At 36.3% G+C, this 26143-nt stretch overlaps 1 protein-coding gene across 4 annotated transcripts in view; it reads left to right on the top strand.

Moving 5' to 3' along the window:
* Window positions 1–26143, top strand: part of USP47 (ubiquitin specific peptidase 47) — a 121676-nt gene that overhangs the window by 32418 nt on the left and 63115 nt on the right. For 2 of the 4 annotated variants that reach the window (XM_067749885.1, XM_067749884.1), the window contains exons 2-6: window positions 8822–8881; window positions 14857–15060; window positions 18629–18742; window positions 20151–20289; window positions 25442–25538. In XM_067749885.1, coding sequence (XP_067605986.1) covers window positions 8822–8881; window positions 14857–15060; window positions 18629–18742; window positions 20151–20289; window positions 25442–25538 — 614 coding nt within the window. The remainder of the gene's footprint in view (window positions 1–8821; window positions 8882–14856; window positions 15061–18628; window positions 18743–20150; window positions 20290–25441; window positions 25539–26143) is intronic. The other 2 variants (XM_067749886.1, XM_067749887.1) reach the window with 1 other exon arrangement.

The raw sequence follows: 26143 nt of genomic DNA, 5'->3' as shown, positions 1-26143 counted from the left end.
AGGATTTTCTATGTATAGTATCATGTCATTTGGAAACAGTGACCGTTTAACTTCTTTTTTTCCAATTTGGATTCCTTTATTTATTTTTATTCTTTGATTGCCATGCCATTGCCAGGACTTCCAAAACTATGTTGAATAAAAGTGACGAGAGTGGACATCCTTGTCTTATTCCTGACCTTAGAGGAAATGCTTTCAGCTTTTCACCATTGAGTATGTTAGCTGTGGGTTTGTCATATATGGCCTTTATTATGTTGAGGTAGGTTCCCTCCATGCCCACTTTCTGGAGAGTGTTTATCATAAATGGGTGTTGAATTTTGTCAAAGCTTTTTCTGCATCTATTGAAATGATCATATGGTTTTTATTCTTCAATTTGTTAATGTGGTGTATCATACTATTTGCTTTAGAAGAGTAGGTGTTAAGTCTTCCCTAAATGTTCAGAATTCCCCTGTGAAGCCATCTGGTCCCGGACTCTTGTTTGTTCGAAGTTCTTTAATCACAATTTCAATTTCAGTAGTTTTGATCGGTCTGTTCATATTTTCTATTTCTTCCTAGTTCAGGTTTGGAAGGTTGTACCTTTCTAAGAATTTGTCCATTTCTTCCAGGTTATCCATTTTATTGGCATATATTTGCTTGTAATAGTCTCTTATGATCCTTTGTATTTCTGTGGTGTCAGTTGGAACTTCTTTTTCATTTCTAATTTTATTGATTTGAGCCCTCTCCATTTTTTTCTTGGTGAGTCTGGCTAACAGTTTATCCATTTTGTTTATCTTTTCGAAGAATCAGCTTTTAGTTTCATTGATCTTTTCTATTGTTTTCTTCATCTCTATTTCATTTATTTCTGATCTGATCTTTATGATTTCTTTCCTTCTACTAACTTTGGATTTTGTTCTTCTTTTTCTAGTTGCTTTAGGTGTAAGTTTAGGCTGTTTATTTAAGATTTTTTTTTGTTTCCTGAGGTAAAATTGTATTGCTATACACTTCCCTCTTAAAACTACTTTTGCTGTGTCCCAAAGCTTTTGGATTGTTGTGATTTCATTTTCATTTGTGTCTAGGTATTTTTTGGTTTCTTCTTTGATTTCTTCACTGATCCATTAGTTGTTTAGTAATATATTGCTTAGCCTCCACGTGTTTGTGTGTTTTTACAGGTTTTTTTCTTATAGTTGATTTCTAATCTCTTGGTGTTGTAGTCCAAAAAGGTGCTTGATATGATTTCATTTTTCTTAAATTTACCAACGTTTGCTTTGTGGCCCACCATGTGATCTATCCTGGAGAATATTCCATGTGCACTTGAGACGAATGTGTATTCTGCTGATTTTGGATGCAGTGTTCTATAAATATCAATTAAGTCCATCTGGTCTAATGTGTCATTTAAGGCCTGTGTTTCCATATTGATTTTCTGTCTGGATGATCTGTCCATTGATGTAAGTAGCAGTGTTAAAGTCCCCCATTATTATTGTGTTACTGTCAATTTCTCCTTTTTTGGTTGTTAACATTTGCTTTATATATTGAAGCACTCCTATGTTGAGAGCATAGATATTTATGATTGTTATATCTTCTTGGGTTGATCCCTGATCATTATGTAGTGTCCTTCTATTTCTCTTGTAACTGTCTTTATTTTATTTTATTCCATTTTTAAAAATTTTTTAAATTATTTTTTTTGTACACGTTTAGTTTTATTGTAACAGTTTTTAAAAAATTTTTATTTTTGGCTGTGTTGGGTCTTTGTTTCTGTGCATGGGCTTTCTCTAGTTGTGGCGAGAGGGGGCTACTCTTCATCACGGTGCGTAGGCTTCTCATTGCGGTGGCTTCTCTTGTTGCAGAGCATGGGCTCTAGGCGCACAGGCTTCAGTAGTTGCAGCATGTGGGCTCAGTAGCTGTGGCGCATGGGCTCTAGGGCAATGAGCTTCAGTTGTTGTGGTTTGCGGGCTTAGTAGTTGTGGCTCGTGGGCTCTAGAGCACAGGCTCAGTAGTTTTGGTGCATATGCTTAGTTGCTTCTCAACATGTGGGGTCTTTCCAGACCAGGAATTGAACCCATGTCCCCTAGATTGGCAGGCAGATTCTTAACCACTGTGCCACCAGGAAAGTCCCGTAACAGTCTTTATTTTATAGTCTGTTTTGTCTGATATGAATATTGCTACTTCAGCTTTCTTTTGATTTCCGTTTGCATAGGATAACCTTTTCCATTCCTTCACTTTCATTCTATATGTGTCCCTAGAACTGAAGTGAGTCTCTTGTAGACAGCATGTACATGGGTCTTGTTTTTGTATCCATTCACCTATCAGTGTCTTTTGGTTGGAGCATTTAATCCATTTACATTTAAGGTAGTTATCAATATGTATGTTCTTCTTGCAATTAAAAAAAATTATTTAGGATTTGTTTTTGTAGCTCTTTTTTTTTCATTCCTCTTTTGTTCACTTGTGATTTGATGACTATCTTTAGAGTTGTGTTTGGATTACTTTTTCTTTAAGTTTGTGTATCTAGTGTAGATGTTTGGTTTGCGGTTACCATCAGGTTTTGATATAGCAGTCTCTATATGTATATATACAAGATTGTTTTAAGTTGCTGGTCTCTTGATTTCAAATGCATTTCCAATATCCTGCATTTGTATTCTCATGATTGCTGATTTTTATATAATATTTTTGTGTGGACTGTTTCCTACTTTTACTGTATGTTTGCCTTTACTAGTGAGCTTTCCCATTTGTAATTATCGTTTTTCTAGTTGTGACCTTTTCTTTTATGCCTAGAGAAGTTCCTTTAACATTTGTTGTAAAGCTGGTGTGGTGGTGCTGAATTCTCTTAGCTTTTGCTTGCCTGATTTTTCCATCAAATTTGAACGAGAGCTTTGCTGGGTAGAGTATTCTTGGTTGTGGGTTTTTCCCTTTCATCATTTTAAATATATCATGCCACTCCCTTCTGGCCTGCAGAGTTTTTGCTGAAAAATCATCTGATAACTGTATGGGGATTCCCTTGTATGTTATTTGTTGCTTTTCCCTTGTTGCTTTTAATGTTTTTTTCTCTTTGTCTTCGATTTTTGTCAACTTGATTAATATGTGTCTTGGCATGTTCTTCCTTGGGTTTATTCTATATGGGATTGTCCGCACTTCTTGGAGTTGAGTGAGTGGTTCCTTTCCCATGGTAGGGAGGTTTTTGACTATTGTCTCTTCAAATATTTTTTCAGGCCCTTTCTCTCTCTTTTCCTTCTGGGACCTCTATAATGTGAATGTTGATGCATTTAATGTCATCCCAGATGTCTCTTAGACTGTCCTCATTTCTTTTCATTCTTTTTTTTTTTCTTTATTCTTATTTCTTTATTCACACCACAGCTGTGATTTCCACCAATCTCTCCTCCAGGTCACTTATTCATCCTTCTGTCTCATTTATTCTGCTATTGATTCCTTCTTATTTATTTTTCATTTCAGTTATTGTACGGTTCATCTCTGTTTGTTCTTTAAATTTTCTAGCTCTTCGTTAAAAATTTATTGTATCTTCTCGGTCTGTGCCTCCATTCTTTTCCCGAGATGTTGAATCATCTTTACTGTCATTACTCTAAATTCTTTTTCAGGCTGATTGCCTACCTCCACTTCACTTAGTTGTTCTTCTGGGGTTTTATCTTGTTCCTTTACCTGTAACATATTTCTCTGCCGTCTTATTTTGTCTAACTTTCTGTGTTTGTGATCTCTGTTTTTCAGGCTGCAGGTTTGTAGTTGCACTTGCTTCTGGTGTTTGCCCCTTGGTGGGTGAGGTTGGTCCAGGGGCTTGTGCAACTTCCTGTGGGATGGACTGTAGCTGCCCCCTGGTGAGTGGAGCTGGTTCTTGTCCCTCTGGTGGGCAGGACCATGTCAGGGGGTATGTTTAGAGGCAGCTGTGCACTCAGGACAGATGTTAGGCAGCCTGTCTGCTGATGGTGGGGCTCTGTTCCCACCTTCTTGGTTGTTTGGCCTGAGGCGTCACAGCACTGGAGACTGCAGGCTGTTTGGAGGGGCCAGGTCTCGGTGCCAAAATGACCACCTCCAGAAGAGCTCACGCAGATGTGTATTCTCTAGAGTCTCTGCCAGCAGTGTCCTTGCCCCCACAGTGAGCCACAGCTGAACCCCGCCTCCCCAGGAGACCCTCTAAGGCCCGCAACTAGGTCTGGCCCAGGCTCCTATGGAGTCACTGCTTTGCCCTGAGTCCCAGTGCATGTGAAACCTTGTGTGTGCCCTCCAAGAGTGGAGTCTCTGTCTCCTCCAGTCCTATGCAGCTCAAGCCCCCCTGACCTTCAAAGCCAAATGCTCTCGAGGCTCCTCCTCCTGATGCCAGACCCCAGGCTGGGGAGCCTGACGCTGGGCTCAGAACTCTCACTCCTGTAGGAGAACCTCTGCGATATAATTATTTTTCAGTTTGTGGGTCGCCCACCTGGTGGGTATGGGATTTGATTATATCGCAGAAGCCCTCCTCATACTGCCTCATTATGGCTTCTTGTCTTTGGATGTAGAATATCTTTTTTGGTAGGTTCCATTCTTTTTTGTCAATGGTTGTGATTTTGGTGTTTTTGTGAGAGGAGATGAGCTCAAGTCCTTCAACTCTGCCACCTTGTCTCCACTTGAGTTGAATCTTTAATATATCTTTCATTTATTTCCTTTGCATTCTTTCCTGTACCTTCTTAAAATGTAGAATATAGTTATAAACTTTTTATATTCTTGTCTATTAATTATATCATCTGTATTATATCTGGGTAGGTTTTCATTGATTGATTTTTCTCCTCATTATGGGTCATCATTTCCTACTTTGATGCATGCCTGTTTATTTTGGATTGGATGCCAAACACTGAATTTTATGTTGATGGGTGCTGGGTATTTTTAATTTCCATAGATATTCTTGAGGTTTGTTCTCTGACAGTTTTAATTTACTTGTAAACATTTTGATCCTTTTGAGGCTTGCTTTTAAAAAGTGTTGTAAGTTTGATCCAGAATAGCCTTTAGATTAGGCCTAATTTGGTCCCACTACTGAGACAATACTCTTCTGTGTACTCTTATCTGAGCCCCGTGTATTATGAAATTTTTTTCACTTTGGCTGGTGGGAACTGAAGTGAGCTCCAGGGATTCTTTCCTGTGGTTCTTTCCCCTGCCTCAGGTAGTTTCTTCACATGCATATGCTGGTGAGTACTTAGGGAGGACCACTACATATCTCTGGAGCATGCTATTTGCACATCTTTCTTCTCTTCAGTATTCTTCTCTGTAAATTCTAGCTGAATTGACCCACTTGAACTTCTAACCTTATCTTTTCAGCTCAGGAAGATTGCTGAACTTTAACTGGGTTCTCTCTCCCTGCACTGCAGCCTGGAAGGTAGCTTACCTTTTTTGTTTGTTTTCACAGGGATCACTGTCCTGTGTTACCTGTTATTTAATAATATTTTTAAACTATTGTTTCATATATTTCATCTCTTCTTTTTAGTTGTTTAAGGTGGAGAGGGTAAATCCAGTCTGCTGTTTCATCTTAGCTCATAATGGAAGTTTTTTGGAGTTAACAATAAACAAGTAAAATATAAACAAATATATCAGGTGGCTATAAGTATACTATGGAGAAACCTGAAGGAAGGGAGATGAAGAGGATTGCAATTTTAAATAGAATGGTGAGAAGAGGACCAGTTTGAGAAACTAGCTATTTTGGTTATTTTTTGCTTTATAATAGCCTACACCCACACTTAATGACTTTTGCTCATGGACGTGCAATTTGGGCCAGGCTGAAGAGAGACAGCTTGCTCTGCTCTGCTAGGCATCAGTTGGGGCATCTGAAAGGCTGGGGTCTGGAATCATCTGAATACTTCCTCACATGTATGGTTGTTGATGCTGGTTGCCAGATGGGATCTCAGTTGGGTTGTGGCTAGAACATATACACATGACCTTTCCATGTGGCTGCGTGGCTCCGATACAGCATAATGGCCAGGTTCCAAGGGTGAGCATCTGAAAGAAAGCCAGGAAGAAGCTGTGTTGCCTTTCCTGTTTTCTAGCCCAGCCTTGAAAGTAATGTTATGTGTCACAGGAAGTCACTAAGGCTGGCCCATATTAAAAGGGACTGGACTTAGACTCCTAATCTTGCTGGGAGGCATGTCAAAGAATTTGTGGCCACATTTTAAAGCCATCACAATGATACTTGAGAAAGGATATCTGAAGGAAGAGCATCCCAGGTACAGTGTACAGAAATGCAAAGACTCTGAGGCTGGTGGATACCTGATGGTTTAGATTTGTTTATTTTGAATTTCCCCTGTACAGTGTCATCTCCTTGAGGGCAAGGGCTTTTGTTCACTGCTATTTTCTCAGCACCTAAAACAGTGTTTGACAGATAGTTGTAGTTTAATTCTTATTTGTGGAAGAGATAGCGTATTGGCAGCAGGTATCAAAAAAATCCTAAAAATGAGTACATAACCTTTGATCTAGAATTCTTTCTTTAGGAAATAAACTTTAGGGAAAAAAATTGTACAAATAAGCAAAGCTGTAGTGAAAATTTGAAGGTGTCTAAATGCCCATTAATAGATTAGTTAAATAAATTATGTTTTGCCTATATAATGGAACACTGCAGTTTTTAAACTAAATGTTTTGACACAGAAAGATGAGTGAGTGTTGAGGGAAAAGGAGCAGAATTCAAACGATGGTGTTCGGAATGATCTTTTTTGGTTAATAATCTTTATATAATATATGCATAAAATGGAGAGGGATCTAATAGGATGTATATCAAATTTTTAATAATTGCTATAGGAGTTATTTTAGACTTGCTTGTCAAAAAATATGTATTACTATTATAATAGAAATACATTTCTATTGTAAAAGCAAATGAGGTAAAATTTTTTAATTGATATAGAATAGTATCTAAGCTACTATGAGTGATAAAAAGCACCTTTTAAAACAGTATGTTGGGTTCTTTTTATTAATTAAAGAAGGTGGAGGAAAACGAAATTTGTACAGAAGAAGTTTGGGATGTAAAATCAAGATTTTTCAAGAGATTATCTCTTGATTATAGGTTATCCTTATTTCCTTTTATATATTTCTGTATTTTCTTGATTTGCTAAAATAAGCTTTTAAAATAAGGAAGAGATATTAAAAGAAAATAGCTGTAGGGGGTAATGTTAAGCAGCTTTACTTTAATAGTATTTATAATGTGAAAAATCTAAATGCATAAGGTAGCAAAATCGGGGATCTTTTGGTTTCCTTGCAGAGTTCCTTTAATGGTCTCAAAATAGTGACTTAGAAAGAGAAAGACAAATACTATATGATTTACTTATATGTGGAATCTGAAAAACTGAACTCTTATCAACACAGAACAGATGGGTGGTTGCCAGAGATGGGGGATGGGAGTTGTGTAAATAGGTGAAGGTGGTCAAAAGATACAAACTTCCAGTTATAAGATAAATAAGTTCTGAATGTAATATACAGTGTGATGACTATAGTTAACAATACTGTATTGTATATCTGAAAATTGCTAAGGGAATAGAACTTAAAAGTTATTATTACAAGGACAAAAAAGTTGTAACTATGTGAGATGATGGATGTTAACTAAACTTATTGTAGTAATTAATCATTTTGCAGTATATACATATATCAAATCATTATGTTGTAGCCCTTAAAACTGCTACAGAATTATATGTTAATTATATCTCAATAAAACTAGCAAAATATGACTTAGAACATTTGACTTATACACAGTTCTGAAGCTCCTACTCTTTGTTAAAATGTGGTTGTTTTCCATGTTAATATTATTTTTTATCACCATAATGTAGGTTTTCAGTAACCTTACAAGAGTAATTGAGGGGCTTCCCTGGTGGCGCAGTGGTTAAGAATCTGCCTGACGGGCTTCCCTGGTGGCACAGTGGTTGAGAACCTGCCTGCCAATATAGGGTACACGGGTTCGAGCCCTGGTCTGGGAAGATCCCACATGCCGCGGAGCAACTAGGCCCGTGAGCCACAACTACTGAGCCTGAGTGTCTGGAGCCTGTGCTCCGCAACAAGAGAGCCCATGACAGTGAGAGGCCCGCGCACTGCAATGAAGAGTGGCCCCCGCTCGCTGCAACTAGAGAAAGCCCACGCTCAGAAACGAAGACCCAACACAGCCATGAATGAATGAATGAATGAATGAACGAATGAATGAATCTGCCTGCCAATGCAGGGGATACGGGTTCAAGCCCTGGTCCGGGAAGATCCCACATGCCATGGAGCAGCTAAGCCCGTACGCCAAAACTACTGAGCCCGTGTGCCACAACAACTGAAGCCCACGTGCCTAGAGCCTGTGCTCCCCAACAAGAGAAGCCACTGCAATGAGAAGCCCGCGCACCACAACGAAGAGTAGCCCCCACTTGCCACAACTAGAGAAAGCCCGTGTGCAGCAACGAAGACCCAACACAGTCAAAAATAAATAAATAAATAAATTTATTATTTTTTTTTGCGGTACGCGGGCCTCTCACTGTTTTGGCCTCTTCCGTTGCGGAGCACAGGCTCTGGACGCGCAGGCTCAGCGGCCGTGGCTCACGGGCCTAGCCGCTCCGCAGCATGTGGTATCTTCCCGGACCAGGGCATGAACCCGTGTCCCCTGCATCAGCAGGCGGATTCTCAACCACTGTGCCACCAGGGAAGCCCCCAATACATTTATTTAAAAAAAAAGAGTAATTGAGGCCTAAGATTAAAACTACAAATGTAATTTATGAATGAAATCTTAGATGATATAGTAATACTTTAATTCATACATATTTTGTTGCAAAAATGTTTTTAGGTTAATTGTTCTCATTTCACTGTCTTACCTCTTTATTTTAAAGAAATAATTTGTAATTCATTTTGTTCTTACACACCATAGGATGTGTTTTGGAGATGCAGACAAAATATCTTTGATGAAATGAAGAAGAAATTTTTACAGGTAGACTGCTGATGTAATTGCATTAGTGTGATAATCAGCAGAGCAAGTAACAGCATGTTAGTATTTTTATTTAATAACAAGGCATGTCTTAAGTTTTATGCTTGTTTGGCTATTTTATTTCTACCTGATTTTATTTATTTTTCATTTTGTTTATTTATTTATTTTACCTGATTTTAATAATAAGAAAGTCACCTTAAATGAATGTATGTCTGATAGTACCTTGTCTTTAACAAGTGAATGAGGTGGAAAACTGATACAAAAACTATAGAACGTTTAGTTTTGACTTTTGGGTATAATAGTTGTCTATTTTTTACGGATGTATTTATTTTCTGAAATATTAATAGTGCTGAGATTAAGTTAATAATTTACAGAGTCAAAACCCAGACATCTTATTTGAAGAATTAAATAGAACTGTTACCTTCCTGACAGCCTGTATGCACTACAAACCTAAACAGTCCTGTGATGTAGCATCCCATTCTAACCTTTACTTAATATCTCACTTTCCTCAGGTCCCTTTAGCTCTAAGTTCAAGGTTCTTTATTTAATCTCTTCTGTCCTCTTCAAGTGATCTCTGGCAAGAGGCCACGTAGAAAAATATCATGTAATATTTTAGGGTTTGCTGGGGGAGTTGGAGTGGAGTGGAGGGAGGATCTTAAAAATAAAATAATCTTTTTCTCATGTAAGTTAAGACTCCCAGCACTACTTGTTACTTGTTTAAGTAAAAATGCACAGTCTGAATGAGGCTGATAAATTTAATAAACTTCAGTGAGCAAAAATATTTATACCATCAATTTTTTTTTTTAGTCTGTGGCAGTATATTAGCCGTGAGCTGTGGATACCCAGAAGGGTAATGCTCTAGCGCTTATAAGCTCATAGCAGTTTCTTTATCAAGTAGTAGATAAAATGGACTCTGTGTGTGTGTGTGTGTGTGTGTGTGTGCGCGCGCGCGCGTGTGCGCGCATTTTTAAGTTTGCAACCATAGTATTATCATTTGTAATAACACTGAAAGGAAGAAAGTCTTGAGAGAAAATGGGTTGACTATAAAATTTAGAGGTAAAGAGGTCCCTTTGTAATGTTTTTAAATTATTCATATTAATTTTTTTCTTAGAAAAATCTTAATCTTGTTAACTTTGAATTGTGTTTGATATTGTTTTCTGCATGCTAATGCCATTCTAAATATATGCATTAATTATACACCTTGTTTTGTGTTTTTTTAATAAGAAACACGAAGTATTTTATTACGAAACAAAAATTATGATGTTAACTTCAGAGAACTCAGATTTGAACTTAGAACTGTTTGGAATGCCAAGAATAGGAGACAAGATAACTTGAGAGGCCCTGAGACTCCTTAGACAGAACCATCTGTGTTGACCACTTCTAGATGTTCCTATAGATGTTTCTTCCTTTGGAAGAAATCTGTTTTCAGTGTTTTTATCCCAGTATGTTTTACCTTTTGTAAATAAGACTATCATTTTTGTTTGTTTTGTTTTTTCAAGGATTCTTTTTTCAGACTTTGCTTGGAAATCTGGCTTTGTTTCTGCATAGAGCACAAAGACAATACTCTCTTAGCATATAGTGTTAATGTAACTGCTGTTGACTTTACCCTTTTTCTCACAAGTGTAATATTGCTATGAGTTGCCCACCAAATAAGTAGTTTTAATTTTATACTTTGTACCTTTTTTGTAATTGGCCAGATTTTCTGTGTAGGGAACTTTGTGCCCTTCTAATAGCTCACCTAATATAGATGAAATGTTTTCCCAAGTGGGACATGCTTTAGGCTTTTCTAAAACTTTGCATTTGTTTTTTCTTACCTGTTTTCTCCTATTCATTATAGAACTTTTACTGACTCAGAAATTGTGCTCGCTTCCCTAAATTATGATGTGTCTTCAGATGCTTTACCTTAATGTTGGGTGTAGTGCTTAAATGGAACCCCCGCCACCAACCACCATCACTAATACCACCACCACCACATTCTTCCCAACTAGCACTTGCATGTGCTTAAATTTATTTAGGTGTGTTTCTGTTATCTATTACTGTGGAACAGCCTACGCCAAAACTTAGTGGCTTAAAACAACTAGTTTATTTGCTCACAATTCTGTGGGATGGGATTTGGGCAAAGGCTTAGCCAGTCAGTTTTTCTGCTTCACATGGCATCATCTCGGATCATTACTTGGCTGCACTGGCTGGTGACTGGCTTTGGATGGAAGGTCCAAGAAGGCTTTTCTTATCAGGCACCCCAGTGCTCCACTAAGTGGCCACTTTCTCTCTGGGTGGATTGTTAGGGTTTTAACACAGCATGGTGGTCCCAGGATAAATGGATTTCTTTTGCCTGGCTGGCATATAAGAGGAACATTCCAAGAGGTGCAAAGGCAGAAGTTTCCTGCTTTAAATCACACAGTATCACTTCTGTCACATTCTGTTGGTCCTAGTTGGCCACAAGGCCAGCCCAGATTCATGGGAAGAGAAAAAAGAAGAAGAGTGGCAAAGAATTTTTAGCCATCTGTAATTTACCTCAAGATGGTGATTTTTTTGCTTTGGGCATAAGTAGGACCAATCAGGGGTAGAACTCCAAAGAAATTAAGAAGAAAGAGGACACCCCTATTTTCCCAGTTCTAAGAAATACTTTTTTACATTTAAGTATTGTGGAAATCTGTATGCTTAGTATAATATTGTAGAATTTCTTTTTCTCTTGAAAAGCTATAATAAAAAGATTGGTACAACTTTATTGATGAAATCTTAAAATTGGAAAAAAACAGTTTTTTCTAATTAGTTCCCAAATTGGGAGGCAGGGGGAGGGAAGAGATTTTGCCTCAGTGTAATTAGTGTGGGCAATCACGATAACAAAAATTCAGATGTAATCTATGGATGATGGCTATGTAATAGATTAAATTAGGACTGAAAAATGGGCCCAGGAGGTTGAGGATAAAGTAATAAGATTTACACGTGGCTAGCTTAGAACTTTAAAGGTCAGAGTTTTTCGTTTGTTTAAATTATCCTAGAATTGAATTCAAGAGTAATATGTGATTGGCCCAGAAATTCTTATAGGAATCTTAAGAACAAACAGAGGACTGCACAAAGTTTTATGTAGGCATTCATCACAAAATTATTTCTAAAGTGTAATAAAGTCTAGCTCAAGAGTCAGTAAAATTAAATTGATGGAACAAATTATTATTAATCCATGTAATAAAATATTATTCAGTTGTTAAAATGATGAGTTAGAAAAAGTTTGACAAGGAAAGGTTACATGATATATTTATAAGTAAAGAAAGGGGTTTCAGGGCTTCCCTGGTGGCGCAGTGGTTGAGAGTCCGCCTGCTGATGCAGGGGACGTGGGTTCGTGCCCCGGTCCGGGAGGATCCCACATGCCGCGGAGCGGCTGGGCCTGTGAGCCATGGCCACTGAGCCAGTGCTTCCGGAGCCTGTGCTCCACAACAGGAGAGACCACAATAGTGAGAGGCCTGTGTACCGCAAAAAAAAAAAAAAAAGTTTCAAAACAGCATGTATATCTAACTGAATGTTTGTGTTTAAAAAGTGTGCATGTATATGTCTGTTTGTGCTTGTGTAGGAAAAATATTTGGAAGAATATAGACCAAAATGTAATAGTTATCTCTGTGTTATGAATTACAAATGATTTCCACTTTTTCCTTTATACTCTTACTATTTTGTTTTTTTTGGCTGCACTGCGTGGCATGTGAGATCTTAGTTCCCTGACCAGGGATTGAACCCACACCCCTGCATTGGAAGTGCAGAGTCTTAACCACTGGACTGCCAGGGAAGTCCCTATACTCTTCCTATTTCAAAAAAAGGAACAAAATTACTTATGTGCAATGCACAGAAAAGAAAGCTATTGTCATTAAAAGAACAAAAGGCATACATAAGATTAAATTTTGTGTTTACAAGAGTACATTTAGCCTTCAGATGAGATTCCATTGGGGTAATATTACCCACATCTGGGTGTGGAAGGAGAGGAGGCTGGAGTGCCTGTACCTTGCACTCACTTATTTAAGGAAAGAACCAGGAACTGCTGATGGCCATATGTTACCATATCATCATTCTTATGTATACTGTAATGTCAGCACTTCTGATTTCTGAATTCTTAGGTAGAGTTCTCTTGCTTGGACCGTCAACTTCAGCTTATCTGAAGCTTTAAAATCTGGCAGCTGTAGTGCTTTTCACCTGGAAAACTCGAGTCTGCCTCTGAAATATACTGTTGAAAGTGTAAAAGCGGATCTTTTGTAGTTGAAATTGATTTAGAGTTTCTCGTTCCTTTATTGTGAACCAGAGTTAAAAAGGGTCTACTTTATGTTTCTCAGTTTGAGATTAAAATGTGTAAAACCATCTATTACAAGTGTTAATATAACACCTTAAGCTTATAGCTGAAGGCTTTTTTGTTCTTTGTTATCCTGTTTATTTTATAAAAAATGTATTCTTTTGTTTTTAAATGGGTTATTATTGGTAATTAAATATTTTGACTTGTCTGAAATATAGTGCTAGCCAATCTTAAACATTATACTTCTTTTATAGCAACTTATTTCTGTTTTAAACTAATTGGATTAACCTTAGTTTAAGTAATCTCTTACAAACCCAAAATTATATATGGCAGAAACAAATTATAATTGTATTACCCTGCCAAACAAACAAAAATACCTTGTGGTGGTCCTGTCTTCAATACAAGTCAATGATAATAACTGTTCTTATTTAAAAATGGATAATATAGAAGTAACAAAAGATTGAGGTTAATATTATTGTGTTTTTTATAAAAAAAGGTGAGAAATACATTCTTGTATACAGTACCAGTTTGTACAGTTCATATTTGTGCAAAGCCTTTTATGGGGATAGCGAGAGGTCCCTCAGATAATGACTGCTGCCTTAGACTTTGAGGGAAAGCAAGAGATTTACATGATCAGATTTGCATATTAAAATACTGTTCTGGATTGAAGGAAGATGAGATTGGAAGAAGCTATTGCCACGATCTTAAGATAAGATTCTCATTGCTGCAGGCAGGATTAAAGAGGAAAGGAATAGTTCAAGAGATATTCAGATGATAGAAATGGTAGAATTTGGTGATTATGTGAGTTGAAGAAGAGGGAAGAAATGAGGAAGGTGCTCCTCTCTGGTTTCAGCAGCTGGTAGATGATGGTACCATTAATTGAGTTGGGCATTACAGGAGGAGGGAAAGAACTTCTTTCACCAAAGTGCCTGATGTAGCCCACTACTGCTGTGGAAGAGTCGTGTCCTTCAACAGCTTGAGAGAAGGCATAGCTTCTTTGAGAAAGTCTCCTTTAAAAATTTTTTCTCTGATTTATATACTAGATAAAAAAGAATGAAAAAATTTGTGACCCTAACTCCCTTCTACGTTGGTAATTGAAAAGTATTTTTTCCTTGCTTTCCTTTACCCCTCTGCTGGCTGATCTATTTGGGTAAGCTTGTCAGCTCCTAACACACTGATAAATGGGGCTTTTGGACTTTTGGTCTGTGGGTACAACAAAGTAAAGGTCAGGATGCCTGATTGCTTTTATACTTTAGTTATGGATTTTGCAATCTTATACAATCCTCATTGCATTTCTACACAGCTCTCTTTCTGTTTCATCAGGAAACCCAGAAATGCTTGATTGGACTGTGCTAGCATAGTAGTGACACATTTTTAAGGATCAGATTTTGTTATTTTCAACTGAAAATTGCTTAAGTAAACTTGTCTTCATGGGCTTGTTGATCATTGATTTACAGCCTTAAAAGGTGAAAGCAAATACCCACAAGAGCAATGGTTGATTCTTAAATATACCCCAGTTTTTCCAAAACAAACATATATGGTGCTTTATATGTTTGACATATCCATTAGAATATATTTCAGCCATAAAACAATAGTATTCACACAGAGAAAATAGTATTTTGTGGGCATTTTTTTCATTTAATCATAGAAAACATAATTATATATATATTTTTAAAGATAAATAGTATATTTTTTTAAATTTCAGGTAGAAAATGCTGCTGAAGAACCAAGAGTCTTATGTATAATACAAGATACTACTAATTCAAAGACAGTGAATGAACGGATCACTTTAAATTTACCAGCTTCTACACCTCTCAGAAAGCTCTTTGAAGATGTGGCCAACAAAGTAGGCTACATAAATGGAACCTTTGATTTGGTGTGGGGGAATGGAATCAATTCTGCTGATATGGTAAAACTCTAAACTGAAAGCATCTTCTCTTAAGCTGCTAATAATATTATAGTCATTGTTGTTGTTGTTTTTAATAGTATACTAAATCCTGGAACCCTTCTTAATATTGTAAGCAGGACTATAGAGTCTGTGCAACTCGATATTTGGATCCTCTTCATCACTTTACTTTCATTCTAGAGTCAGCATTTGATTATCTTAAAGTTTGCACAATGTCATTTCATTAGTTTTTTTATTCATGTAAGATGATTATCATAATATTGTGTCATCTATGGAAAATTTTCCAACATTTACTGAATGGGATATTCATTTTAAATATTTAAGTGAAAAAAGCAGGATATAAAATCATATGTATTTTATAATCTAATTTTTGGAAAAGAAGAGAAAATGTATATAGAAAGAAAAAAGTAATAGAAGGACTTACACTCCAATATTAACAGAGATTATGCACCAGATAGAGTGGTAAACACCTGAACAGGAGGGTTGGTGGTATCATGACTTCAACTTCAAAGACCTCACAGTAAAGTTTTAGAGACAGGTGTATCAAAAAATAATTACACTAAGATGTTTTAAGTATTATTAAGTATCATTTATTAGTTTGCTGTAAGTGCAAAGAGGAGGCACTGACCAGTTTTGCGTGGGAGAGTGACAAAGGGGAATGTTGAGTTGGATCTCATCTGTATTTTAGAATAGTATTCTAAATAGTCTTTTTTCTTTCCTCTCAGTCCAAATTCACCCTGCATACGATTGCTAGAATTATCTTCAGTCATCTTAAATCATAGTACTCCTGTCACCTTCCAGTTTAGAAATCTTTAATGACTGCTCACTGCCCTGATTAAAAGTCATATTCCCGGGCTTCCCTGGTGGCACAGTGGTTGAGAGTCCGCCTGCCGATGCAGGGGACACGGGTTCGTGCCCCGGTTTAGGAAGATCCCACACGCTATGGAGCGGCTGGGCCCGTGAGCCATGGCCGCTGAGCCTGCGCGTCCGGAGCCTGTGCTCAACGGGAGAGGCCACAACAGTGAGAGGCCCACGTACTGCAAAAAAAAAAAAAAAAAAAAAAAAAGTCGTATTCCCTAAGTTAGCATTCAAGACAATTGGTCCTTTAAATCTAATCTTAGCTCTCAGATATTGGACTAATTTATTTTCTTAACACAAAATTTCATACTTCTCTATCGCCGTGTTTTTGCTTATGTTACCTCTTCCTGTCCTATACCATTGCTGCTCTTAAGTTTTCCAGGAAAATACCTTTAAAGGCAAATGAATGTGTATCCTGATCGTATTTGGAGGGCATAGTTTTAATTGGCTCTGCAGAAGAATAAAAGATGTTGGGTGTTGCTTGATTTGCCTTTAAAATTGATGATATTTTGCCTTCTATTCCATAATATATTTATGATTTTTTAAAATGTAGAACTAGTGTTTTTAAATGGGAAAAGAATCTGAAAACGAATAGCTATATGTACAACATATGTATAATCGAATCACTTTGTTGTACACCTGAAACTAACCAACATTGTAAATTAACTATAATATAAAATAAAAAATTTTTTAAAAGTCTACTTACAAAAAAAAAAAACCCTAGTGTTTTAAATTAGCCAACTTTCCCCCTCTGAAATTGGGCAGTAAAATTGGTAGTCCAACAAGTTATACAAAAGGAAATGATATTTAATCTGAAACTTTGAATATTCTCTTTTACATTACTGTATAACTTCTAGTGTTGCCTCTTTTTCGATTTAAAGGATAGTTCTATACTGTCTGCCCAAGTCCTGTTTATCTCTTACTTTTAAGAAGCCTTACTTGATGTTTCTTCATGCCACTTTAAAAGTAATCTTTCTCTTTGTTCTCCTATTGCACTTTTTATTCTGCTATGCCACTTATAGTCTTTTTATCATAGTTGTTATTCATTTGTGTCTTTCCACTTGATAGAATATATTTTGATGTCTAGGACCTCATAGTATTAGTTTTGTATCCTCCAAAGATACTATCCCTAGGCACTCAAAAAGTGTTTGTTAAATTAACATCTGCTATAGCACTATGCCAGGATTAAGTATTTTTCTTTCTTCAGCTGTGACTGTTCTTAAGTACTTAATTTTTGTGTCTTAATATGCCTACCGTACATTTCTATGAGTATACTCTTACCTGCTTACTGTACAATGCTGCATGTATGCTTCTTTGAAAACCTGATTCATTTATCTACTCACCATCTCATACACACAGAGACACATTTATTGAGGTAAAACCCCTATGTGTTCTAGCTGTATCATCTGATCTTTTATGCCTGAGAGACGCTGAGAGATCTGGTTCCTGCCAGAGAATATAAGGGACCCAAAGATACCTTTCTTCCTTTCAAGTGGCTTCTCTTAGCTTCTGGTTCTCTGTCCTGTTTTTCTCATGGATTTCTAGATGTGATCCAAAGTGAGATGATATGTTTATTTTATTAACACTTATTTTGTGCTTACTGTGTAGCTAGTATTGTTCTGATACTAGACTTTATACAAATATAACCTCATTTAATCCTTTTAACCACACTATGAGGTAAGTGCTATCCCAGCCTCATAGGTGAAAAAACTGAGTCATGGGGAAGTGAAGTAACTTGCGCAGAGTCACACAAATAGCAAGTGGCAGAATCTCTTATAGTTAATTTTTTTGTCCTTAATACCTGTGCTTCTATATAACATTCATTTTGTAAGAAAGGCATCTCCATAAAGTAAGTCCTTCTAAGGAGATATTCCTCGTGTCTTTGAAACATTAAAAACATTTCTTAATGAACAAAATAGTTTTAAAACAAAAGAATAGGGCATTCATCCCATCCCTCATTTTTCTCAACAGTGGCCTGGAATGTTGGGTGAGTATGGCTTGGAGCATGCAGAGCTCTGTCTCTCATCCACCAACTGGAATGTATCAGAATGACAGCCAGGGTTTAAATTGCCTACCAGATAAAAGAGTTAGGTGAAGACTAAACATGTTAGATGTTTAGCTTTCAAAGGAGTGATCACTTCTATCACCCTGGGATCCTCTGAATCCTGACAGTGGACTTGAAATAGGTATCATTTACTAGGACAGGCTTTTCCTTCGAGGGTCTTTCTTAAGGTACCCATTTTTCAATGTTACATAATTGTTTGGGTTGGGTTGCTTAGTGTGTTTCCTTATGTGGGAATTCTCATTATATTCCTATATCAAAACATGTTTTTACAGTTTTTAGTGATATAAAATAATCTTTAGTTAATTTTCATGAAAACCCATTGAATACTATATTGCATACATTTTAGAGAACATCAAAACAAATGTTTACAATACTTTTTTGTGTAGTACTTCAGTTTTTTAGATGTTGGGAAATGTGAACAGCTGGGATACCTGTCAGTATATGCCCTGTCACTGGGCTTAGCCATCCCAGTTCCTGAATAGATGAGTTAATTCCAAGCCTAGATTAACAGAATTTCTCAGAATCTTCATTTAAAAAAATACTGTTTAAGCCCAATAATTGTAGATATGTGTCTATTTACATATTACTTGTTTTATTATTATAATTAATGTTTCTCATAATCTGAGATATCTTATTTTATGCCTGTAGGCTCCACTGGATCATACCAGTGACAAGTCTCTTCTTGATGCTAATTTTGAGCCAGGAAAGAAGAACTTTCTGCATTTGACAGATAAAGATGGTGAACAGCCTCAAATACTGCTGGTAAACGCTTTAGAAAGCCCTATAGTCATAATTTTTGTGCACTGTCACCTACTACTTGGGAAGCAGTTTTCCAAAGGAAGGAGGAGAGATGTGTTTTGCAATTTATGTATAATAAATTATTTTTCTGTTTTCTGTTGGCTTGTATGTATGTTAACGTGGTTACACTGGGCATCCATAGCACTTTGTGTATATAGTCTCTTGCCACACTGAGAATCACCACTAGAACAGGGATGGGGATGGGTCTAGGATCTCCTACTGTGTTTCAGTGGCCTTTTGTTTGGTTAAGCATTTGCTTGGTTGGTGTAAATCTTCGGCAGTTTTGCCCAGGTTTTCTGGTAGAGGAACAGACCCCCAGAATTATCTACTCTGCTGGTTTTGCTCTCACTCCCCGTCCCCCACCCCCCATTTTTTTTTGGAATGACTAGTTTGTAAATTCTATGCTTTATTTCTGTTCTTTTAGTGTTTGCTGCAATTCATATTTCAATAGCCTTTCCTGTCTGGTTCAGTGGCTTTAGTGATCGTCAAATCTAGTAACTCCCAATTTGAGAGAGATTCATTGAAAAAACCTGGTCTGATTTATCTTGCTGCTTTACAGACTGAGGAAACTCACAGAGTTTATGGACTTTTTCAGAACGCTTCTCTTTAATGAAACTTTCCTCAGGAAAAGTTCTTCTGTTTGATGCTTTTCATTTAGAAGTCTATTGTGAATTAGAATGCCTCTCTGGACAGTAGACAGTAATTAAACACAGGATATCCATACAGAAGCAATGCCAGAATATGTTCTGACTTTCCTTAATCTCATTGTTTATTTTTATGACATCATGAGAAGATTTTGATTAGTCTGACATTGAAACTAAATTAGCTATTAATTTGGGGATTCATGTTTTAAAATGCTTAGTAATTAGTCTTCAGCTCTTAGTTGCTTGTGCTGATTTTATATCCCTTACTCCTTTTGGACATCTTCCTCATTAATAGGAAGTTTCTTATTGGAGACAATAGGAGACTATCCATTTCATTCAATACTTATTGAGTGTCCCCTACCTTTCAGGCCTACTTAGCAAGGGTGATGTAAAAATAAATGATAAACTCTGTCATTAAGGAGTTCACAATTGTACTCTGATTAATTAGTACCAGAAATCTCTCTCATGTAAACAAAATTTGAAAAAGAATTAAATAAATTTGAGAAAGTAAGAACTTTGGAAGGAGACCTAAGCATTTTTCCAAAGTGTGTTATATTGGGCATCTTTCAAACCTTCCTACAGGAAATAGTGAGGGTATATACTTTGAATGTCTTGGTGGTACCAGTAATGCCTTGTCTTTTTTTCATTGCCTCAGGAATTAGTATGCCTTTTTTCATTGTTTTAGCAATATTTACCACTCAGTAAATATTGGTTATGCTACATTTTAGGAGGATTCCAGTGCTGGGGATGACAGTGTTCATGACAAATTTATAGGTCCACTTCCAAGAGAAGGTTCTGTGGGCTCTACCAGTGATTATATCAGCCAAAGCTACTCCTATTCATCTATTTTGAATAAATCAGAAACTGGTAAGATATATTATTGTTGTCGTTGTTGTATTTTCATAAAATCATAGGGCATTAATCCAGAGTAATCTTAGCAATCTCAAGCCTAATCTTCTCATTTTATGGATTAGAGAAAACAGACCCAGAGCAAGATCACTAGTTAGCAGAAGCCAAGTTAGAACAAGAATGTGGTTTCCCTTTCCCTCAACCCATTGTTATTTTTACTGTATTGTTACTGCCATTATTTAGTAAAAAATATTAAATATTGGATTTTGAAGGAAGACTTTTTCTGTTTGATAATTTTCTATCTTGAATTTAATCTTAAATTTTTGAAGTTGACTTCCTCTGGAAAGGAATGTATCTCCATGTGCATTGGAATAGACTATGGCAGATACTTTCATGTGGAAACAGATGGGCCAGGCTTATTTTATCAGAACTACTGTGTTATCTTCTAGTTTAATCTAATCATATGTTTGAAATTAATCATGTAATTTAAAAATTCCTGTTAGCTTTTTTCTGAATATGTTTAAACCTATATTTTTGAATTTTTTTTCAATTTATTGAGCTAATGGAATTGCTTTATTTATGCAGTTTTATATTTATATATGACTGGTTAATTGCCTGAAAATATAATCTGGATACTTTCACATATCATTTTATCTTAAAACAAACATTTTCAGTAGGTAGTATTCGTGTTAAAAGAAATGGAAACAGGCTTAGAGAAGCCTTTGATTATATAGCTAGTTAATGGTATTTCATGTTAGGTATGGCTTCAGAGTGTTTACTCTTAGAACTTTAAAACAGAGATGACTGTAAATATTAGACACAAATATTTACTATAAAAAGAAAACTGTAGAGTAATATTGTAGATACTGTTTTAATTTGTTCTGTAATCTTCCACTTACTATATTTTGTAATTGAAATGTAGAATAATTTCCTCATAGCTAATCTTTTGTACAGGCTTAATGGTGTATTTGTTCTGAAAATGGTAAAAGCTGGTCGTGTTTGGTATTTAGGATCATTTATGTCAATAGAACTTTTTGCAGCAAACTACCAAGAATAAAAGAGAATGACAAAGTATCTTTTCTCATTATACTGTCTAGAGTATAGTGACTCTCAAATTTTTATTTCTTTAAAAATCATTTTGAGATACTTGTTAAAAATGTAGGTTCTGAGGCATTACTCCTCCAAATACTAAGTTAGTTAGCTCTGCAGTAGACTGGATAAATTGCATTTTTAAAAAAATAGATACCCTAGATTATTATGAGATAGTTGGAATACTTAGAGAAAGTTCCAGATTTAACAAGTCAGGATTCTTGAAATTTTTGCTGTGTATTCTGACAACCAACTCAGTCCTTATGCAAGAAGTATTTACAGAACTCCTACTTTGTGCTGAGTACTGTATGGCTCTCTGATGCCTGTAAATTCCTAGAGACTAAAGCATACTTTAAAAAAAAAAGTTCTCCTATAATACGAATGTAATACATGTTCATTGTCATATTGTAAAATGAAAAAAGTGGAAATCACTGACAGTACTATTAACAGAAACTGCTTTAATGATTTTGCTTATTTTTGTCTTATCTTTCCTTCATCTGAATGCTTTTAAGAAAATGGGGAAATCATGTTGCGAGCAGACTTTTAATATATATTTTTTCGTGTAATACTATATGAGGAGCATGTTTCAATGTTATTAAATAGTATTTTAATATGGGTTTTAAGTGGCTGAAGAATAGTGTTTCATTATATGATTTAGATAGTTAAACTGTAATTATTACCTATGTTATGATGAACATACTTATACATAAGTTTTCATTTTCATCTGTGATTATTCCCTTAGAGTAAGTTCCTAGAAATTGAATTACTAAGTTGAAATTTATGAAAAATATTTTTAGAGGACTTTGATATACATTGCCATGTAATCATAGTCTTCATTCCCAACTATTGTTCCTCATACAGCTCTTTTCCCTACCAGTACATTTTCCTCCGGTGTTCTGGGGTACTGCCTTTGTGAATTAAAATAATCTGTACAGGGGCTTCCCTGGTGGTACAGTGGTTGAGAGTCCACCTGCCAATGCAGGGGACACGGGTTCGTGCCCCAGTCTGGGAAGATCCCACATGCCGCGGAGCGGCTAGGCCCATGAGCCATGGCCGCTGAGCCTGCGCGTCCGGAGCCTGTGCTCCGCAACGGGGGAGGCCACAAGAGTGAGAGGCCCGCGTACCGCAAAAAAAAAAAAAAAAAATCTGTACACATCCAAAGGAGCTGGGGTTCAAAAAGTGTTCTTTTTAAAAAATATTTATTTATTGTTTATTTGTACCAGTTCTTAGTTGTGGCACACAGATCTTTGTTGCTGCATGCGGGATCTTCATTGTGGCACACAGGATATTTAGTTGTGGCATGTGGGATCTTTTTAGTTGTGGCATGCAGGATTTAGTTCCCTTAGTTCCCTGACCAGGGATCAGACTCGGGCCCCCTGCATTGGGAGTGCGGAGTCTCAACTACTGGACCACCAGGGAAGTCCCAAAAAGTGTTTTGTTACTGACTACTGAATTTGCATTCTCCTTAAGAAATTATTGTAAATGTACAAAATGTTTTTATTGAAAAATGCTCTCATGATTTCAACTCAGGGCTGTAAGAAAACATTTCTCCATAATGCAGTGAGGCTGAGGACTTAACATATTCTTTCCTGTTTCCCTTGCCTACCAACTGCTCTGGTAGCCAGCCACTGTTGATAGGAGATGGTTGGGGGTCGGGGGGACTTTAAGGAATAAGGAGTGGATTGAAGGCTGATGTGGACTCAGGTGATTAGAAACCACATGACTGAGGTATTTCATCATTTAAAACCGAGATATCTTTCCTTGGGCAGTTTCTTTCACAATTCTTTTCATTTTATTTTATCTACTTTAGGAGTTGGCCAGTTTCATTCTACTTCATTTGACCTGTTCGAGTTCTCGTTCATTTCTTGTTGGTTCTGTTCATGATTTCTTTCTGCATTTGCCCTCTGCAGAATGGCATGTGTTCTTATGTTCTTCTCCCTTAACTAGCTTGTACTTACAATATTGATTCATAACTATTTCAGATAGAGGACCCACTTGATAACATTTATCATTTGAAATTTGCTGATTTAGACAACGCATAATGACAAAAGATTTCTATTCAATAACATTTTATCTTACTAATCTCACTAAAACCTTCATACTTTTGGAAAATAGTTGTACATTTATTTGAGACACTGTTCATTCTGTTTACATATGGTGCTGAGTCAGGTACAAAAGACCATAGGTTTCTATATGATTCTTATTGCTAGTGGTAAAGTAAACAGCAGTGGCAAAAATTATTACTCCCTCCTTCCCTTAAACCCCTCCCCCGCCACCCTTTTTTAAGCCCAGGGAAGGGAAACAAAGTCATAAATAAATGATACATGATTGGTCTTAAGGTACACAAAGAACAATAGCAGTATTCATTTACCTTTTAAGGCTGCAGGTAGAGTGGTTGTCCCTGACTGTTGAGGAGTTGGGGGAAGGAGATGGAGAAGAAGGGAAATCCCAGGCAGCCTCAGCTGAGAAGAAGGTGCAGGACAACCTGGTCTCCTTGCTTGAGTGCTGTCGTTTATGGGAAAGAGTCCGTTTATATAACCTAAGAATGAAATAATGCTTTTTATTATTACTAATCAGTCCAGATATCTTACAGATTTGTATTACTTGTAAGTCATATGCACTTCTCCCTCAAGTGCACCTGCTGCTATGCTAAGTAGTAGGATAGATAGAGAAATCAGATTTGACCCCTCCCCCCACAGTCTGTTGGGGAAGCCATACAGGTAAATAAACAGTTATAGAACAGAGTAGGACAGGGTGTTGTGAGCACAACTCAGGTGGGGCATGCTGGTTAGGAATTGAAGCAGTTTATAAGTATATAACAATGTAAAGTAAATATATAAACATATATACATAGTATTCTTAAAGATGAAAGGCACTAGAAATCAAAGCTGGAACCTTAGTCCAGAGTGAACGATAGGTAACTACTTGGTCTCTTCTTAGAATTGTGCAAGTGCAGATAGCATGGAATCTATTCCTCTTTTCCACAACTGACCAAGGTTCACTGTGCATTTGTTGGTCCTTTCATCACCTTCATTAGCAATATAGTTTATCCACAGTGTTTACCATTTCTTAAGATATTTTTGTTAATTCTTGGGAAATTGAAAAAGTATTTCAAAAAGCTTCAGTGAACGCCTTTGGCATGTATTGAGAAAAGATTTACGTTTTTTTGAGATAACCAAGTCTTTCAGTATTAAGTGGGAGTAAATAAGTTTAATTATTAAGCAATGTGTTTACCACATTTTACTAAAATAATGAGGTATAATAAAATGATGAGGCTGATTTGTGTGCTATGTGTACCTCATAAACTGGGCCTGAAGTCTACTTCAAAGGAGAAGTTCCGAAAATGTTCTCAACAGTGGTAGCCATTTCCAATTAGGTATATAAAACTAAGTACTTAAAATAGTTCACTTGACTTTTGAATGCATGTAAGTTTCTCCTTTCCTTCTCCCCCTCTCTCGGTTCTCCCCTACCTCCATCTCTGAGTTCTCTTCTTACTTTAATAGTCACTCTTTGCATAGCGTGCTGATCTGTGGGATTTCATACTTCATGGGTTTGTTAAAACAGTGGAAGTCACTTTGAGTTTGTATACAGTGAATTTATCTCATGTTGTTAATTCTTGGTAGAAATTGGTTTATGGGGCCTGATGACTGGGATAACTGGTTCGGTACTGTCTTCATTTGTTGGGTATATATGATGTTTAAAGTGAATATGTTTATACTTTTCCATTTTAATACACAACTTTTAGATTTGGTGAACAAAGATGATTTTTGTCAAAAAATACTTTATTAAACATAACCCTCTTAAAGTTTTATTAAATGCTATGTAATATCCATGTGTATCTCTGGACGTATAGCAATATGTCCAAAGATCCTGACTTTTTCTGAGAAATAAGGTTGACATAGTGCACATATTAGCAAAGAGGTCTTTCTTAGGTGCTGTTGAAAAAATTGAAATAATTTCCAACTGTAACCTTAACCTCTCAATTTTTACTGTGTAGTAAATTCTTGTTAAGTTTTCTTTTCATTAATTTTTTGATGTAAATGCTGATTTATGTATATTTGTGTGTGCTTTTTTTTTAAAGGATATGTGGGATTAGTAAACCAAGCAATGACTTGCTATTTGAATAGCCTTTTGCAAACACTTTTTATGACTCCTGAATTTAGGAATGCATTATATAAGTGAGTATTCAAAAAAATTCTATAAATAAAATTGATTTAAGAATGAAAATATAGTTTTTAACTAATTAAGTCTGTCTTCCTTCTTGCACTTATTTGTTAAGTTTGGGGCATCTCTCACTTCTTAAAACATACCTTGAATAGTAAATAAGGAAAGGATCTTATGAGAGACAGCATATGAAAAATTTGTGGGGAAAGAGAATCAGAAGTGCATAGACAGCAAAAGGATAAAATTGATAAGATTTATGTTTAAGATAAATTATTGTATTTAAGCTTCCTCACTTTTAGCTTTAATGCCTTTGTGAAGAAATAAGTTATCTGCTTTTGGAGATAATCTGGATGTGTAAACCATATTCTTTTTTTCCTCCACCTCTCAATTTAAGAAACAAAGTTGTCTTTTTAAACTTGCAGATTTTGTTTTTTAATTAAAATACAATGCAGCTGTTCCGGTGTTGTGTGTGTGTGTGCGTGTGCGTGTGTGTGTGTGTGTGTGTGTGTGTGTGTATTAGAGAGAGAGAGAGAGAGAGAGAGAATGTATTTTTAAAAGAATGTATATATATCAGATACTTTAAAATGCTCTATGGAGGAAGTCCATATTTAAATAAACC

The sequence above is a fragment of the Pseudorca crassidens genome, chromosome 9 (genome assembly GCF_039906515.1).
Source record: "Pseudorca crassidens isolate mPseCra1 chromosome 9, mPseCra1.hap1, whole genome shotgun sequence".
NCBI lineage: Eukaryota > Metazoa > Chordata > Mammalia > Artiodactyla > Delphinidae > Pseudorca > Pseudorca crassidens.
This window is presented reverse-complemented; position numbering and strand designations above follow the sequence as displayed.